This window comes from Medicago truncatula, chromosome 2 (genome assembly GCF_003473485.1).
Source record: "Medicago truncatula cultivar Jemalong A17 chromosome 2, MtrunA17r5.0-ANR, whole genome shotgun sequence".
NCBI lineage: Eukaryota > Viridiplantae > Streptophyta > Magnoliopsida > Fabales > Fabaceae > Medicago > Medicago truncatula.
The window spans coordinates 49,901,567-49,921,629 of record NC_053043.1 but is presented as its reverse complement, the minus strand read 5'-3'; the positions used below and the strand labels follow the sequence as shown (position 1 = coordinate 49,921,629).

Sequence of the window (20,063 nt, the reverse complement as noted above, 5' to 3'; positions counted from 1 at the left end):
ATGCCACGTGTCTGAAGATGGATAAGCCTATCCACTTGGATTATACCATGGTATGGTATGATTGATAAAACGAAATTTTAGATGAGACATACTAAAAATAATAATTAATTTTTTGCTGTCTGTAGGCAATGGTTGGATGGAGAGTTTTCAAGTATATATATAAGAAACAACTTTTCTTTATAAAAATAAATTAAGTGTGTTTGAATAAGTTTGGCAATTGACACATTTGGTGCCAAATACATAAAATTTCTTCATTCTCTGATTTTGCAAATGTAATATTACTTGAAGTTTTTGGCCGAGCTCCACCATTGATGGAAGAGGAAAGAAGCAAACAAAATATACACTAGCGATTGCTTTTCAAAACTTTTTTTTTTTTTTTTTGAATAAATATATAAAAGAAATATATAATTTAATTTAACAACTAACAAAAGAAAATATAAATCCCTCAAAAACTTCACAGCCTAAGCGTAAAGTAATATTATATTTGCAAAATCATTTTGAATCTTTGCAAAATTGTTCAGGCATATGTTATATGGAAAAGTTATCGAGCCCGACAATTTTTATTGCTTGATCAAATCAAGAAGCATCTTATCTTGATGGCGCTCTTCACGATGATCATTTTGGTGCCCGTCTAAAGCTTTTTCATAAGCAAATTGTCTCTTGCAATACTTGCATGAGTGAATTCTCGAGTCTGAAGATTTTTATTGCTTGATCAAATCAAGCATGTCTTGGCGACACTCTTTGATCATTTTGGTGCTCACTTAAAGTTTTTTGAGAAAATTGTCTTTCGTAATACTTGCATGAGTGAATTATGAGTTCGAGGACTCATCGTTGATGTTATCGTCATTTTTGGGCTCATTATTAACCCAACCTAACTAAGATGAAGATAAATCTTTTTTCAAAATTCTTTGAGAATTCGGGTTGAAAAGGATCAAAAATTGTCCTTCGAATTGCTCTCCCACACTTGAAAATAACATTTTTGCCCCCTCCCAGCGGTTGTTAACTATCGTCCTCCCAGCGATAGTAACTGTCTTTTACATCATAAATGAAAGCAATAACACTTGTAATCTCAACCAAGCCAGAAATCGGCATGTCTAAGGAACACCTCAAGTCCGCTTGTAGCATTATGTTTCAAACTAGACAACCACCTTTTTCAGCTCTTGTTTCTATAAATATATAAGGTAAGCGAACATTTAAATCATCAAATTGTTTGTCACGTATTTTTTTAATATGGGTTTTTCTATCGTGTGTAAATTTGCACATGTTAAAAAGTTTAAAATAGAAATTTTGTATTGAAACTTGTACATTTAATATTAAATATAAAACTTTTGAATAAATAATTGTTGTTTTCCAAGAAAAAGTTACTACTATTAATTGTTTTAACATGTGCAATGTTGCACATGTTAGACAAACCCTTTTAATATTTATCCTTGTCTTTTTTTGTGAAGAATCTATGCGGGTTGTGTTAATGAAAGGGGTATCATCATAAATTCTAACGCATGAAAGAGTAATAAGGTAGGCTTCTCATGATATTTTGTTTTCCTTTAAATACTTTAATCTATCTATTGTTATTGCTAGTTGTAATTAAACTGTAATTGAATTACAAAAGAATGTACAGTAGACTTTACAACATTATTTTACCGCAAATTTTTACTAGTTGTATTCAAAATAAAGACATGTTCAAGTCTCGTCGTTAATTTATTTGTTAAGGCATGAAATTGATTGAAAACAATATACAACGGGTATATACTCGTAATATAATTTTCATCTCTCTGCTTTAATCCTATAAATGTTGTCTGGTAATCATGCAAACTTTAACTTGTATTATAAACATACAAAATTTATATTTACATGTTTTTTATGGGGTTTTGTTGGATATTATTCGTTGAATAAGTTAATAAGTGTTGTATATAAATATGTAAAATAATCGAAGTTTAACACTTATATGACATTGGCCCAAACCGAAACAATATATAGTGGCCATATCAACTGAGAATGATAATTTTATGTGAGAACGATAAGAATAATTAACAGCTTTTGGATTAAAATGGATGACTAAGATTTAAAGATACCAATGAACACTCACAAGTTGTTAATAAAATTGGAATCTAAATGATCAACAATAAGATATATAATTCCCCTAAAAAAAGATATATAGTTATATCATTCATTTATAAATTATACATTTGGTATACAATATTCCTAAATATAAATATGCAATTATATATCCTTATATAATTTTACACGATTTTAAACACATTTTATTGATACTAGATTTACATCAAATCACGATTTATAAAAGGTTTACAAGTTTTTATATTGGTTTACATAAGTGATAATATATGCTTATAAATTTTATATATGTTATACAATAAAACGATTGCTCGAGTATAGGATACTTTGCGTGTTGGTTGATGGGGCGATCTTGGTTGTTTCTGCTGTTCATGGGGGTGAAGAAGCAATGTTCCTCTATTCTAGAATATATGAATGCCTATCAAATACATACATAGATTGGTTTTTATAGATAAGCTGATTGAGCAGAGAGCAACCATATCACTACAATTTATAGATAGTAAATTAAAACAAAGTCCACTAAACCTATTGGATGAAGTAGTAAGCTATCTCCCATCCCATCCCCAATCCCCTATTGGATGGATATATATGACGAAACATGACAGAAAGGTTGCATTAACAGGAAGTTTTAATGGACTATTTGTTGCGTTCACTTTTGAATTGGACAAGGAACCCTGGCACGAGACCTTCACTTTTCTCAGAATCTATGAGGGTGTTCTTCAAGAGGGGGACACTATTGTTAATGTCAACACCGACAAAAGGAACAAGGTGGATCTTTTGTTCTTCATAAGACACACTCAACATGTTTTATTTGCTCCCAAATTCCACAAAATCAAAATGGCTTATGCTGGACAGCTTGTAGTTGTCATGGATGTCAACTTTGAATCACCATTTAGTGGATCAGGAGATACACTGACGGATGACTCAATTCAGTATGTCATGTCTCGTCGGGATCTTCCAAAGCCAACAAAAGAATATCTGGAAGATGATAATTTTGTGTTCAAACCATGTTTGTGCAAAGAGGTTAAGCAGGACAAGAGAGAATTGGTGAAATCGATTCACTAGAACAAAACAAAACAGAAATTTTTTTTTTCTGCCCTTATTTAATTCCAAAAATACAAAAATGTCCTAGTTTTGAAAAAAATTGCATAAATGCCCTACTTTTCAGAAATTATTGGTACCTTGCAACCCCCACTTGCGGGGTACCTTAAAAAAATTTAAAAAATGAACTACCCCGCAAGTGGGACTTGCGGCCTACATATTTTTTTTTTTTTTTAAATTAAATAACTAACTACCACGCCTTTAATTTTTTTTTTTTTTTTTTTAAAATAAATAGATTGCTACCCCCACTTGCGGGGTATGCTTTATTTTTTTTAAAATTTTTTTAATACCCCGCAAGCCCCACTTGCGGGTTTGTTTTTTTTTTTTAAATTTTATTAATAATAATAATAATAATAATAATAATAATAATAGTAATTATTATTAATAATAATAATAATAATAATAATAATAATATTAATCACTAGACATCCTATAAACAAAATAAAGACTAAATTTCTACTGATGTCTAATATTAATGCAATCTTTGCGGGAATGACCAGGCATCCTACAAACACCGCATCTTCTCTCAGTTTCCACATCGTCCATCTCGGTCCTAATGCGAGTAATTGGTGGACGACCTTTCTTTGCCCTACGCATTGACTTGTTGGGAACCACCTTCGGTCCTTCATAATTAGGCCAATATGTCTGGTGGTGAACCACGTCGAAGTGGATGTTATATACGGCGTATACACACTCATTCGTGAATTTGTTATCGACAAAAGTCTTGTAGTCGTGACAAAAGCTAGAACATGCGGCAATGACATGTGAGCATGGTAGGTGTAACGCTCTAAACCGTCCACAGTCACACCATTTATTTTGCAGGTCCACTTTGTATTCTCCCTTTGGCAATCCTTCTTTATGATCGATGGTTTCACGGACGGAAAAGGTATATCGATCCCGGTCAAACTGAGTGACATGATGACTGTTGGATTTAATCACCTCATTCCTGAGATATGATTTACGTGGAAAGAGATATGATTTTTACCCATGCATTCAACTTTCTTCTTTAGTTCTCCATCCTTGAATGATCTCATAAAGTTTTGTGCAATGTGTCGGACACAATAAACATGGCTTGTCGGAGCATCGTGCCATCCATTATGTGGATCATCATACGCGCTCTTTATCGACACATGTCTATCAGAAATGAGGCATATGTTCTCTTGTGGGGTGACATGCTGCCTTAAATTTTTCAAAAAGAAACTCCATGCCTCCTTGGTCTCGCCTTCCACGATTGCAAAAGCTATGGGAAATATCTTGTTGTTCCCATCTTGCGCAACAGCTAACAACAATGTTCCCTTGTATTTACCATACAACCAAGTTGCGTCAATTTGGACAATTGGTTTGCAGAATTCGAAACCTGAGATGCACGGACGAAAGGCCCAAAAGAGACGCTTGAAGACGGTCTCATTTGCCACTTCTGTTGATGGGTCTGATTGAAAATCAATATTAATTTCAATATATATTGAACTATTTAAATTTATATTTTGATTATGTTTTAATTGTATTCATTTCTTATTTTTTTTGTTAGGATGCACAGGGTGCACCTCTCGTCACCCGTACTAGACAACACATAATACCAAGTCCTCATATTGAAGAGTATCTACGTCAAACCGGATTTTTTGAGGTTTCTCAAATAGGGCGTTACAAAATCGATAGACACATCGTAACCGCTCTTGTAGAAAGGTGGCGGTCTGAAACACATACTTTTCATTTTCGAACGGGTGAATGCACAATCACGTTGGAAGACGTATATATGTTACTCGGATTACCTTTTTGCGGACCATTTGTTACGGCTCCTCCAAATCTTGCGTGGAACATTTGTGCTCAATTGTTGGGAATAACTCCTCCAGCAAATAAAACTGATGGTTTTACCCTCTCATTGTCGTGGTTAAAGGATAATCTGGTCGATAATAACTTCAGTGAACAATCTCCTCCTGAGGTAAAAATACAACACACTAGGAGGTACCTACTATACCTCTTTGGAGGGTTCTTGTTTCCTAATACAACTGGATTATTTGTGCACAACTCCTGGTTGTATTTGTTAATGGATTTTAATCTAACAAGAAACTATAGTTGGGGATCGGCAGTGTTGACTTACCTTTATCGTGGCTTGTGTGAGGCATCACACCCAAATATAAAAGCACTAACAGGATGTCATTTCCTGTTACAAGTTTGGGGATATTGTCGGTTGAGTTATATCGCTCCGAAAAATGATAACCCACTCCAGTGGCCGCTTGGATTAAAGTAATCGTGATCAATTTTTTTTTTAATATTTATTTCGTCACATTTTCTCACTTCTTATTAATATTATTATTTGATAAATTAGTTACTAAATTGTTTATATCATTTGTTAGATGGATAGGTGCAGGTTCAAGATACTATGAAAATCCAAGCCATGACACTATTTCTTACCGAAAAAAGTTTGATGACATACTACCCCATGATGTAATATTATAATTGATTTTTTAATTATGACTTTATATATATATATATATCAAAATTGTTAACCTTACACTACATCTTATCTCTTGTGCTAGTTTAAATGGAGACCATACAAGAATGTTCCACACAACTTGCCTGAAGAATATTGGGAGTGGACTGCAACAAGTTACCTTATATGTTTTGACAAAGTTGAATGGCATCCAACTGATAGGGTCAAGCTCCAATTTGGTCTGCCACAAGAAATACCAGGGCCCCCACGAGACATGACACAGTACCATGTAATAGACAAACGGTTCAAGACGTGGTACAAATCAAATGGTTTTCGCTTTCCAGAAGAGTGCGAACATTGGGACAACCGACGGAGTCATACTTTACCACGCATGCGGCCAAGATCACTCACCCACACTCATGCGTATATTGAGTGGTTGACAACCACATGCAACCCACGTCTAAGGATTTCAATTGAAACAAACCCATCAAATTCAGATCCAGACGAAGCCGAAGAAGAAGAGCCGGAACATGAACCTGAAATTCGCAACAACCAAACACCAATTCATGATGATTTTTGGGATCAAGACATTTTTTCTCAACTACAAGATCATCAATCCCAACCACATACAACCCAAAACATTCATGGTTCTGTAATGTATGATTTTCTCGACACCCCCCAACAAAACATCATCCAACCACCACCATATACCTCCCCGAGAAATGCATATGAGCCCCATTATCAGTCAACTTATGGTTACAATGACCCAAACCAAGCTGGCGCATCCAACAACAACTACTTCTCCTATAATGACCCAAACCAAGCTGGACCGTCCAACACCAATTACCCCCCCTACAGCAACCCACAGTACCCAATGTACACCAACCAAAACTACAACCACCCACCAACACCAACAAACCTATTATCTCACTTTTCTCCGGCTTCGTTGAACTCTAGGGATCAATTTCTGGATATGGGATGGCCAACAAGGGAACACGATGTGTCATTGTCATTGGGTTATGGTAGTCAAATACAATCAGCTGCAGATAACAACGACGAAGACCAACATGACCCTCAAGTAAATCGTGGAAGAAATCGTCGAAGACGAGGGTGTGGGACAGCCGGGCATTTATAATAATTGTAGATATCATGATATTTAATATGTTTATTATTTTTTTCCTTCTTTTTTTTTATTATTTTTTTATTTTAAAAATTAAAAAAAAAAACAAAAAACAAACCCGCAAGTGGGGCTTGCGGGGTATTAAAAAAATTTAAAAAAAAATTAAGCATACCCCGCAAGTGGGGGTAGCAATCTATTAATTTTTTTTTAAAAAAAAAAATACATATAGGCGTGTAGTTATTTAATTTAAAAAAAAAAAAAAAAAAAAAAAAAGGAGGCCGCAAGTCCCACTTGCGGGGTAGTTCATTTTTTAAATTTTTTTAAGGTACCCCGCAAGTGGGGGTTGCAAGGTACCAGTAATTTCTGAAAAGTAGGGCATTTATGCAATTTTTTTCAAAACTAGGGCATTTTTGTATTTTTGGAATTAAATAAGGGCAGAAAAAAAAAAATCATAAATATACTCATCTAGTTTGTTATGTTTTTTAAATGATAAAAGAAAAAAAATCAAACACGTGCGCGCATGCCCACACAGTCTCTCTCTCACACACATCCCTTACTCCTTAATCTTATTAGGTTGCAACAACTTAACCCTAGAAATTTGACTCCGAAATTGCAGTATTAAATGTTAAATGAGATAACCCTAAAATTTTTTGGCTCTAAAGTGTGTGGGAATTTGAATTTCAAATTATTTTATTGGAACAAACCTACTAGCACTTACCAATATATGTTATTAATAACAATGATATTTTCCACAGCAAAAATTTAACAACTAATCTCCTATTTTCATGAACAGTCCTAATGCTCTCACCTAATCTTCTTATCTGCTTATATATTAAAGTTAATCCGTAAGCCCTAATTTTAACCTAAATCTTATAAATTAAATTTTAAGTTTAATTTCGTTCGGTTCAAGTTGCAACCTTGGTATTATTGCAGTTGTTTTTCCTTTTTATTTCTCCACATTATTTAATCAATTATGCTACACTATTATATTTAATCGATCCATTGATGCTAATTGTTTCTATTACAGCTGTGGTTAATTAGATACACTACTATAATAGTTTAAGTTCATGTTTAGATTGAATAGGATTAAGCTAAATCATGACTTGCTAAATCATAACTTTTGTTACATTATGGCTTTTTAACTTTTATGCTCGGTAATTTATCAAATTACTTTTTAAATTTTTTAACTTTTTAACAAGTTGACAATATATATAATTCTTTTATAAAAACAAATTTTATTCTTCTACATACTTTTATTTTATTGGATTGAGAGTGTTCATACGTACAGTTTTTTCAATAATGTTTGTGTTCATTAAGAAATTTTTATTCTTCTAAATTTTCTGTTCTTATGGTTGCTTTATAAACACGTGAACCAATATGAAGTATCTTTGTGAAGCTAATTGTTTGTGCATATGCCTAGATAAAAAACACACTGAATAATGGCTTCATAAGTGCTTTTATACATGAATGGTGTGGATTGATGGTCCTTAATTCTTTTTTTTTTTTTGGTGGCCAGATTCGAACCCCAGACCTTATATATATTATGCAATATCCTTTACTAACTGAGCTAAGCTCACGAGAACAAATGATCCTTAATTAAAATGTTAAGGAAAGGATAAGAAGGAATGGGGCACTGACCGCATTGATGGTCATAAGGAAGTAATGGAAGGAATAATAGATGTAGAAGTAATTGCAATATACATAGATACACACTTAAATATTAGTTTGATTCTTCTATTCAATAGGTTTGATGGTTTTGACATCATTCTAGGTGTTGGCATATTTGCCCTGTAGTCCTTTTATGTTGAAGCACGTCAATATTATACAAGTTTTTTTTTTTAGGGACCTATTTAATAATTCTTAAATAGTTTAAGGACCTACATAATAATTAAACATAAATAGTTTTCCTCCAATTTTTTAGTTGTGTATGTATTGTATAATATTGCATTTTAGTATATATATATATATATATATATTCATATTGTGTTTGTTACATTTTTTTTAATATTTAAATTTATTTTTATCTATTTATTACATGTGTTATTTATATTGAAAATTGAGAGCATTTTTAGAAAGGGAAAAAGTCAACCCAAAAGAGTTGAAAGAAATTTATTCTTATCTAGTTGTTTTATTTTTTAAATATAGTATGGATGAGTGTTGTTGTGCACCTGGATCACCATATGCACCCTATTTGCCTAGTTTGTTTAAATAAAGACTTAAAACATTCAAAAAAAATGTTTTTAACGAAAACTAGGAGGAAACTAAAAATCTAAAATACATCTAATGTTTTTAACGAAAACTAGGAGGAAACTAAAAATCTAAAATACATCTAACTAGTTTTTGGTGGCTATTGAAATCATAAAAAATTTGGGTTTTAATTTTTATTTATTGATTCCCTCCTTCAAATTCCAAATCGTGTTATCTCAAACTGTTTAAATTTTTGTAAATAGTAACTGCTGATTTTGTGCTAATTTATGAAGGACATGTATAACTTAAAATCCAAGAAAACAAACAGGTCCATGATTAACACATGTTTCATTTAAAACCTTATAGAAAAATAAGAAAATTAGTACAAAGAAAGAAAACAAAACTAACAAAGACTAAACTCATAAGGAAATCAATGAAACATGTACTCAAGAAGACCAAGCATAATCCTGTTAATTAAAAGCCTCGATGAAAAATAGTTGCTCTATTTCCAAAGAAAAGTGGTGCAAAGTGCTCACCCGTCCGTATGCATGAGTATCATGCTAAAGCATTTGATTCATCTTTTGTAACATATATGTAAAGAGATGTTCTTAAAACAATTAGTAATGATTCAATTTTAATTCATTTTCAACAAATAAACATGGATTTTTTCCTTTGACAATTTTTTTTTGCCTATTGTGAGTAGAAACTCCAACAACATCAATAATGACGAACCAACTAGTTTGAACAAGACATAACTCAAAAAGTATTCAAGCGTCCTCGCTATCGCACCCCATATTAACAAGAGCATAAACACATTAATTAGCTGCACAATACTAGTCACAAACTCTAACCTCCCAATCCATCGCAAGCAAACTAAGAATCTTGTTAATTAAGCACCAACCCACTACACTAGTAGGATTACATCCCTTTAAATTTTTCACCACAACTTCCGAATCAATAAAGAGAATTTAATTTTTCTTGCACCTGAATTTTCTAAATTTATTCCTCGAATCATCATAATTGGGATTGCATAACAAATGATAGGCTGCAGAAACGGTGAACTCGCCGTGTACTTCACTGAGCAAGAATCGGAGGCCATCCCCGTTATCATTACTAAGCAGCATAACAGTGATACACGACCATCGTTCTACATACAATGCATTGCACAATATACTCTATTGTTTTGAAAGAAAAAAAACTAGTTGGTTTCCAATATTGATACATGCCAAATGACATTTTTCCTTTATTATTTTGATGAATCTGGCCTTCTCCTTTCTTGTTGTTCCTATTTTTGTAAGGATATCAAACAACAATAATAATTCCCTCCTCTCTATTCTTTCTCAGCAAGCGACATTAACGTTTTTACTTCTTCCTTTGCTAATTTATAGACAACATGTATAACTTAAAAACCCAAGAAAACAAATACGTGCATGCATGATTAACAATTGTCTCATTGAAAACCTTACTCAAAGAATACCAAAGATAAAAAGTTGGACAAGAAAAACGAAAGTTACAAAGACTAAACTCATAAGGAATCAATGAAACATATACTCAAGAAGACCAAAGGATAATCCTGTTATGAATAATACTTACTCTATTTCTTAAGAAATCATCACGGGTAAAATTTAGAATAAGGTAAAAGAAGCTAATTACATGCACAGAACAGAAATTTTAAGCATCTAAATAAAACATCAACAACTGAACAAATGTAAAAATTAATATAGATTATAATGTAATAAAAAGCAGAAAGCATGCAAATAATATATTGCATTACCACCTGGGCCTGTTTGGATTGAGTCTATTTTGAGCTTACTAGGCTTTTATGTTAATTCATAAGATCTTCTTGACGAAAATTGTATATTCATAAACTACCTTAACAAACTTATAAATAATACATTAATACTTATTTATTTACATAAGCTCTAAAATAAGCCAATCCAAACGACCCCTTAACTACAACTTGCTTAGTCCTCTATAACATACGACTCATTCAAATCAAATAAACCTTTTCCTTTCTTTAGTTGCTTATCACTGCTGTTTCTATCACCACCAAGCTCATTCTTGCCATTCCCATTTGATGATGATTCACCAACACAAAAGTTCTTGTCATAACGAAGGTGCAAAAGATTTGCAGCCGCCTCGACACTACCAATACACTTTCTACCTCTTCTATCTCTCTTCTGCCATTTTGGCAAAGATAAATCACCATCATCTTGATCTTCTTTATGATATTCAGTGGGAGGATTAAGTCCTTTAAAATCTCTATTCGGGTGAGACCTCATGTGACCATACAAAGCATTCTTGGTTGGAAACTTCTTCTCGCAGATAGAACAAGTTGGTTTCTTGATCGGTTTCTTTATGCCACCAATTTCTTCTTCATCATCATAATCATCAAAACTAGCCCTATTATTATTACCTTGTATTGAAAAAGGGCTTTTTACCTTTTGTGGATGATGATTTAGTTTCTTCTTAAGAAAGTGAGATCTCCGGTGGCCACCCAATGCTTTTCCGTTGCTAAAAGTTTTTCCACAGATATTACATTCGTGTTCTGGGATAGAAACCTCATCCTTAGCATCATCTTCATCACTTGATAGAGAACTAAAAGACCTCTTTATCCTCTTTTCCGACTCTTCACAGGTGTTCTCAAAACCATGCTTACTATCTTTATCAAAACTAGCCCTATTATAACTACCTTGTATTGAGAGAGGGGTTTTTACCTTTTGTGAACGATGATTAAGTTTCTTTTTAAGAAAGTGAGATCTGCGGTGACCGCCCAACGCTTTTCCATTGCTAAAAGTTTTTCCACAAACATTGCATTGATGTGTAGATTCCTGAATAGAAACCTCATCCTTAGTATCATCTTCTTCATCACTTGATAGTGAAGAAGAAGACCTTTTCATCCTCTTTTCTGAATCTTCGTAGGGTTTCTCGTAACCATGCTTATGATCTTTATCCATCGATCTGGAAGAAATAAAATAAAATAAAAATTAGAAAATCAAACAAAAAGAACGATGAGTGATGACAGAAATAGCTAATTAACTAGGGTTACAGCTTACAATGATGAAGAAACGAAGCTTTTTTTGTCTTTTGAGGATATGAAGAAGCAAAGTAGAAAGCTAATTAGCTAGCTAGGGTTTTTATCGGTTTGAAAGTGACAAGAATGGAAGAGCGATTAAAAACCTGAAGGAATAGAGAAAGGTGTAATTTTGGAAAGAATTAGAAGAGGAGATATCTATATATTCTCTCCCAAAATTATCTGCAATTAATTTATTCAATTTTTTATTATATAATAATAATTAATAACAGATTTTAATACCAATTAATTCGTTTTCTCAAAAAAAGTATACTAATTAATTCATTCCTTTTTTTTTTATGAACTATTCCTGGTTTATATAATTTTTTTGGTGTATATATTTTTCTTCTTCTGAAAGATTCGTGGTATGGTATATATGATAATTATATATAGTCTCTTTGTATAAAATTAAAAGGTATCTGTAACTCTATTATAAGATTATGAAAATTTATATAAAAACATTCAAAATATTTCTTTGTTATTATCCAAAATAATAATAATAATTTGTCAAAAAAATAAATAATAATAAATCTCATTCTCCTAAAAAAACTTTAATAATAATAATAATAACAATAAAGCTTGTTATCAAATATAAAGCCTATGGTTTAAAAATGAGTAAACTACCAAATTCGTCAGTGATTTTGTAGGGTGCTCTCAAATAGTTTCATGATATTATAAATATAGGTCTTCATATTGTAAAGTTTTACTCATTAGTAATAATAAGAACTAAATTGATAGTAAATAGTTAAAATATAGAGATCTAATTGACAGTACATAGTTTGTTTAAAAAAAAAAAAGACAGTAAATAGTTAAATATAACCAATTTGATGGTTTAAAAAAGTTAGGAACCTTTATAAAATATTTATAATCTTAGTGACTTATATGAGAACACTCTATTAGTTTATTGGTGGTTTACTCAATTAAAAATATTTTTTGAAAAAACTCGAACTAATCCATTGAAATTGATACCAATGAAAATTGAAGCTTAAACCTTGCGATGAGTACACTTCAAGATCTCAAACCAAATGAGTTATCTCATTTAAAAATAGTATACATGCATCTAACCATTTCTTGAAATGTAAGGTCGAGTCAGTGTCTCTAGGTATCTTGGTCTTACTTATGCATGGATGATAGGGCTATAAACTATCTATTTTTATAGCCTTATTTAGTTTAATAATTTAGTAATTTTAATTATTTTTATTTGCGTTTCAATACAATTGATCCAGTTTTAATGGTTAGAATGATCAAGTGATGGAAGTTAGAGACCAAATCAAGGAAAATTTGACTGAAAAGTCAAGACAAATGTCATTACGTACGTAGCTAAAATCCCCTTATCTGTAGTCAAGGCAAAGAACATTACAAATACCTATAACACATGATTACGGTCGTAATGGCCTATAACTCTTGGAAAAACGTCGGTTACACTTCAAAAAAATTGTATAGTTTTTGCACAATTAACATAATTCGTTATGCTTGGCTAATGTGCATAAATTTTGACTGATTTAAATAGCTTTCTTCAGCACATCATGTAACTCCCTTCTTTATTCCATACAATTGTATTTTAGTGAAGTTTCATATTCTCCCAAAGAAAGTCGATCTTTCTTGTTCATGTGTGTTGTTATTTGACCAACAAAATAAGTTTTCCTTTTTATTTTCTTTTTCATATATTTATTTTAGTTTGTCTACTATGAACTCTTGTGTGTAGAATCTCTTTTGTCTTGGAATAATGAAAAGTAATCTAATGATAAACTTCCCATAATTTCAATATTTTCTTTTGTTATGGAATTTCAAAACTCAATTCAATCTTATTGTTTTTCGCTTAAATAAAACATGGATATGATTGTTTGAATTTGGATAAATCAAGTTGAAACTTGATTGGTTAGGTCAAACAGAAACAATCATATGGTTTTGATTATTTGAGTCTTATAACATCAACAATGAATCAAAATATTTGTTGAAATACAAAAGTAGATGATGGATCTAGAGAAAGTCTTGCATGAACATAAGCTTTTGGACACACCATTAGCAGAGGCGGACCCAGGTGCAGCTGAGGGGGTGCACCTGCACACCCTGAGTTTTTACTACTTGCACCAATAATCCTACTTTTATGTTATTTGCACACCCTCAAATTTTTGCTTTGCACCTCCTCACCCAAGAGGCCAAGACTTAATCACACTCATGCGTCTCATTGAATGGTGACATTTGAATTTTAAATTTTAATGTTATTAATTTTATCATAAAAGGACTTTAATATTGTTATTTTCTTTGATATAGTAGACTTCCCATGAAGCCAAAACGCATAACATTGAAGTGATTTCCTAAGGCTTTTGACTCAATTACTCACGCCACATCAAATCAAATAAACTTGTTATTTCCTTGTAGATAAATAATATTCCCTCCATCTCAAAATAATTGAGTTATTTGAGAAGAAAAAAATTGTTCCAAATACACTCTAATTAATAATAAGCAATTCAACATATTATATTTTATATTTATGATAATGATGAATGCATTAGCACTTAATAAAGATATTCAACCATTTTTTCTTTTCTCTTTTTCACCACTACATTTTCTCTTAATATATGTGAAATAAACAAAAGACTTCGTTATTTTGAGACAGAAAGAGTATAATGTAAACAAAAAAAAAATCTTTCCACTCGCTAATTTCTGGTCATATTTTTACTCTTTATCTTTTGTATATAAAGATTATGATTATTATGTATGTATGTATAAATTATAATTTTAATAATTGATAAAGTTAAAATTTCGCACCCCCTAACTCGGGTCTTGGATACGCCACTGACCATTAGGCACTCACACATAAAAATACATTTTATTTAATTATTTAAAAAATAAATATGATCTAATTATTTTCTCTCTATCTTTTCTCAATTATGTATGTGTGCCTAAATTTAGTATGCCTAGACAAGTATTTTCCATGGATCTATGAGATTTAACAAAAGTCTTCAAACATGAGAATAACTTAAAAGGTTTTTGGGATGAAGTGGGTAATAGGGTCCGATCAATTTTACCAATATAGAATAGAAATCGTGAGAACAATGGACTATGTTGCGACATAAATTATTTTGTCCCAAATAAATGATTTTGCGACATAAAATATTTTTGACCCAAAATTCCATCCTAATTTTAAGTTTTTCTTCAAGTGGGTATATTTTGTGGGACAAGAGATTCAACTGTCATTCCAATCTGTAGTGTATTAAGTGCATCTCATGGGATGGGTTGGACTAGCTATCGTTGGATGATTAACTAGTATATACATATTGTGTCATCTCATTTCTCTTACTCTCTTTTATTCAAAAACTTACTAAGCAGTGCTTCTTTGTGATTTAACTTCACCTTTTTATCTAAGCATTGCACATGGAGTTAAATGATTTGAATAAGAACTAACGTGGTTGTTAAAATTAATTTGAAAAACGACTATGGTTTAACTAAACACATGTCTTTGCGAAAAGATTTTAAAATGATTAACATAATTCAAATCCCCTTTTGTCGTGTTTTTCCAACATATTCAAGTGGTATCAGTGCCCATTGTTGGAAAATATAAGTAAAATGGTTTGACTTGTTTTGTGTTTCAGATTCAATATCCACTTCTTTTTAAATTTTGAAAATTGAAGCTCCTGTTCAACAATTTACTTTTTATTTTAAAACCATGGATTGACAAAAAAAAAATCATGAAAATCTTGTCTTTTAAAAACAATTCCCACTTAGTTTTTTTATGGATTTTGTTAACGAGTGTCTTGGGGAGATCCCAAATTTTAAAAATATTCTTTAAAAAAAATCAAATGTTACAAATTCTAATGCATTAATTATATAGATTTTTATAAAAACTTATTATTAAAGGTGTTTAAAAAGTATTCCGATGACACTCGTTAACATTTTTTTTTTAGATAAATGATATTTGTACATCCATTTTATGACAACTTTTGTACAACCTTCTCTCATAATCACATTATCTTCTTATTCTCTCTCTTCCCTTTTTTTTTTTTTCTCTCTCTCTCTATTGTTTTTGACCAATAAAAAGAGAGAAAAGGTAGGTTGTCACAAAAGTTGTCACTAAAAGGTTGTTCAAATATCATTACTCTTTTTTTTATATACTCTCGGAGAAGAATAAAAATGAAAAAAACCTCAACCTATGTTTTGCGAATAGAATGAGAAGTTCTCATTCAAATTTGAATCTTACAATACTAACTTATGATGTATAGAGAAGTGAATCTTACAATACTAACTTATGATGTATAAAGAAGTACGTCAACATATGATTTTGTTAACAGAGATAGAAAGTCAGTTCAATTTCAATGATCTATGGTGATCACATTTGAAGGTGGGTAAAGAACACAAGAGAGGGGAGATTGAATCGTGTTGCCGATTTTTTTTCTTTTTAATTTAACCATTTCTATTAAGTCGACTTGTTTACTAAAAGTTGAACACAATAATTCTTTTATCTATTAAAATACTTTATTTTAAAACTAAAGAGACAATGTGAAGTTAAACTATAAAGAACTCGACATATGCATTGAGAGAGAGGATACACCAAATTCATCCTTGTTCACTGTCAATCTGATAGCTAGTCCACCTTATCCATAGTGATTTTGTCATCTCAACAAGAGAGACTTCTTTAACTATAATCTCCTCAAGAGTTATCCACCCCAATATTTCACGAAGCATCAATCTTGTCAAAATCCATCACCCCTATCATTTACCATGTTACCAACCATGATAACCACATCATTTATCCGGTTTTCCAACCACGTTGATCATATCACTTACCCGGTTGCATAACCATATGAGTTACCAACAATGGTTATGACTTAGTTAAGTCTATCCGTCATCTCACACCAAGTGAGGTCTGGTCTTTAAGGTCTGTGCAGTATAGTAAAATGGGTGCAAAGTAAAGTGGGGTTTGAGTTCGTATATGACTAATACAAAATCATTCTAGGATGATAACTATCTAAGAGAGGATATTACATAAAAATCATGTCTCAATTCAAGAGTACTTCTATCTTCTTGATTGATTTACAAATGATCTAGACAATTCTCACTCGAGAGGACGTTTCACAAAGTTCCTAAATCATGTTATTGGCTTTAACTAGATTTATTTTTTAAATAATAATATAAGCTTTTTTCTTTTAGGTGGGGTGTTTTGAACACTAATTGTTGATCTTCACATAAAATGATATGGTGATTGAAACATAAGTGATGATAGCAACAACAACAACTCTCTCGACGCGAGTAGGTTTTGTTTATATAAGTTCTAGAATCCTATTGTTGGAGAATACAACAAGGGTGAAGTTTAATATGGAAAAGGGAAGTTCTTTCCTATCATGGGAAAGTTTAACCACAACCATTGATTTAATAGTTTTTTATTTGGGTGGCTTAGATCTATGACTTGGTAATTGTTGTAACTTTTTGATGGTTACATGGTGGACCAAAAAAAACGACCCACCATTGATGAAATAACAATTTATCATTTGTTTTATTGATTTATTGTTTTTTTTAATTAATTTTTTTCACCATTCTTCCTCTTCTTCCACCCTCCTCTTTTCTACCTTCATCATCATCTTCATACATTAATCAACATCAAACTCAGAAAGAGAAGGAAAAAAAAAAACAGTAAGAAATTAAAACTCAAAAAATAACAATCAAAATCATAGATCTACTCTTCATCATTCTTCACCATCATCACTAAATATCCTATATCCACTCTTCATCATCAAGATCCATGGTTCCTCAATGATAACAACAACAACCTAAAATCATCATCTTCATTTTCATTTTTATTCATTCATTTTTTAAGAATTTGTATTTCCAGATTTTGAAATTCAATAAAAGTATCATCCCCTTATTACCGTAACTTAACCCTTTTTTTTATTTTTAAACAAACGTATCATTAACAAACACTCACTGCACAAGCTATGCATAATAGGAGAGAAGAAACATTACAAGTGCCAATAACAGTCCCTAATTATAGCAATATCAAATGGGAGAAGAAACCTAAGAACAGTAGCACGAGACCCTAAAGTCATGGTACCGCAAAAACCAAATAACAACAACAACACCAAGCCTCTACTGTCCCGGAATTATAAGGAAACATGATGAATGTTGAATGAAATGAGTTTAAACATTATTATTGAGTGAGGTAATTTGTGTTATGAAATTCATCTGTGTTATACATTAGCAAATGTACCAGAAAAAACAAAAAAGGATTAAAAAACTAATTTAATTTTCATTTTTTTTTATATTTTTGAACAGGTTTGAGACAGCCACCTGTACTGGGAAATGAACCTTTCCCATGGTGGGAAAGAAGTATCCATTCCCAGGTTAAATGCCACCTACAACAAAATATACAACCGTTGTGAGGATACATATGATAAAGTACAAGTATCTCTTGTATATCTTTGTATACAAAGTGACTAATCTGTCTCATCGAAGAGATTTGAGAGAATCACTTCTTTATACTTTTAGGATTTTACCTAGATAATTATCTTGATATTTGAACGTATCAATCATCCATACATCATTATAGATTCGATTTGTTATCTTTTGTACTTTGTTTCTTCATATTTTTAAGGCTAAAATATGGTTTTAGTTCCTGCAAATATGCTTCGTTTTGGTTTTAGTCCCTGGTAAAAAAAAAATTTGTTTTTGGTCCCTGCAAAATTTTTTGTTTTTGAAAATAGTCCCTGACCCCACTTTTGTGATGATTTGCATACGTGGCATATTATCACTGAACCAATTTTGTAGTTTTTGGTCTCTGCAAAATATTTTGTTTTTAAAAAAGGTCCTTGCAAGGGACTATTTTCAAAAACAAAACATTTTGCAGGGACCAAAAACAAATTTTTTTTTTACCAAGGACTAAAACCAAAACGAGGCATATTTGCAGGGACTAAAACCATATTTTAGCCTATTTTTAATGAATCAGTTATATGATTTATTAAATCAACTTCTTATTTTAATAGTTATTGAAGGGTAAAATTGGCCAATAAAAGTTTAATACAAGTAAGGCATAAAATAAAAGAAATAAAGAGAATGAATCACTATAAAAGATTTAGTTTTATCTTCTTCTTATCTCTTCACAACACAACACAACACAACACAACAATGTGGCTTCTGCAACTTCCCAGCACGCTCTCAACACCATTCCTCAACGGCAACAATGGCGTCGCCCTCACCCGTCTCTCAAAGCCCACATCCACACTCTCTCTATCCCAACCCCAATCCCTTCCATCAATCAAAGCTATGAAAACAATGGAAGGAAAAGTTGTGTGCGCTACCAACGACAAAACAGTGTCGGTGGAAGTTACTCGTTTAGCACCTCATCCCAAATACAAGAAACGTATTAGGATGAAGAAGAAGTATCAGGCTCATGATCCTGAAAACGTTTTCAAAGTTGGTGATGTTGTTCAGCTTTGTAAAATTAGACCTATTAGTAAGAATAAGACTTTTCTTGCTGTTCCTGTTCCTGCTAGGAATTCTGGTAAGGCTAATAATTCTTCCGGTGACCTCGACATTCCGCTTCAATCGGAGCAAGAAGAACAGCCTCAGACTCAGGCTTAGTTTTGCAGTCTCTCTCACTCTTTAATTTGTTGTGTTTTTATTTTTTGTACTAATATGATGAAATTGGAATTGAGAAATTGATGTTGTTATTGTTGTTGCTGTTAATTTGTTATTGTTATTATGAAAAATTATTATTTGATTAATGTTGCTTTGTGGGTGTTTGTTGAAATGTTGGATGTGGTTTATGATAAACCCTCAATTGTGAAATTGCTATGGTTGTGTAATTATGTTGAGAATTTTATTGTTTAGTGTAATGGATATGTGTTTGATGAAGGGCTCGTTTGGGTTGATTTATTTTTGAGCATATGCAAGCAAAACAGTTTATACAAATAAATAAACTTTTATGTATTATTCATAAACTTGTTTAGGTAGCTTATGAAAAAACAACTTATGAAGATACAATTTTAATAAAGCTTATTTGCATAAACTATTTTTCATAAGCTAAAAAATAAGTCAATCCAAATGGGCTTAATAGATTTTTAATAGTATGAAGCGCGACACAC

At 31.7% G+C, this 20,063-nt stretch overlaps 2 protein-coding genes across 2 annotated transcripts; one reads left to right on the top strand and one right to left on the bottom strand.

Annotated features, from left to right (window-relative positions):
- Positions 1-10,876: 10,876 nt before the first annotated feature.
- On the bottom strand, positions 10,877-11,869 carry LOC112419466 (zinc finger protein ZAT2). Its single transcript, XM_024777191.1, has one exon. The coding sequence runs from the start codon at positions 11,867-11,869 to the stop codon at positions 10,877-10,879; it is 993 nt and encodes a 330-aa protein (XP_024632959.1).
- A 7,196-nt stretch (positions 11,870-19,065) lies between these two features.
- Positions 19,066-19,833, top strand: LOC11432384 (30S ribosomal protein S17, chloroplastic). Its single transcript, XM_003597693.4, has one exon. It carries the CDS (start codon positions 19,105-19,107, stop codon positions 19,558-19,560), a length of 456 nt encoding a protein of 151 aa, XP_003597741.1. The 5' UTR covers positions 19,066-19,104; the 3' UTR covers positions 19,561-19,833.
- Positions 19,834-20,063: the final 230 nt, after the last annotated feature.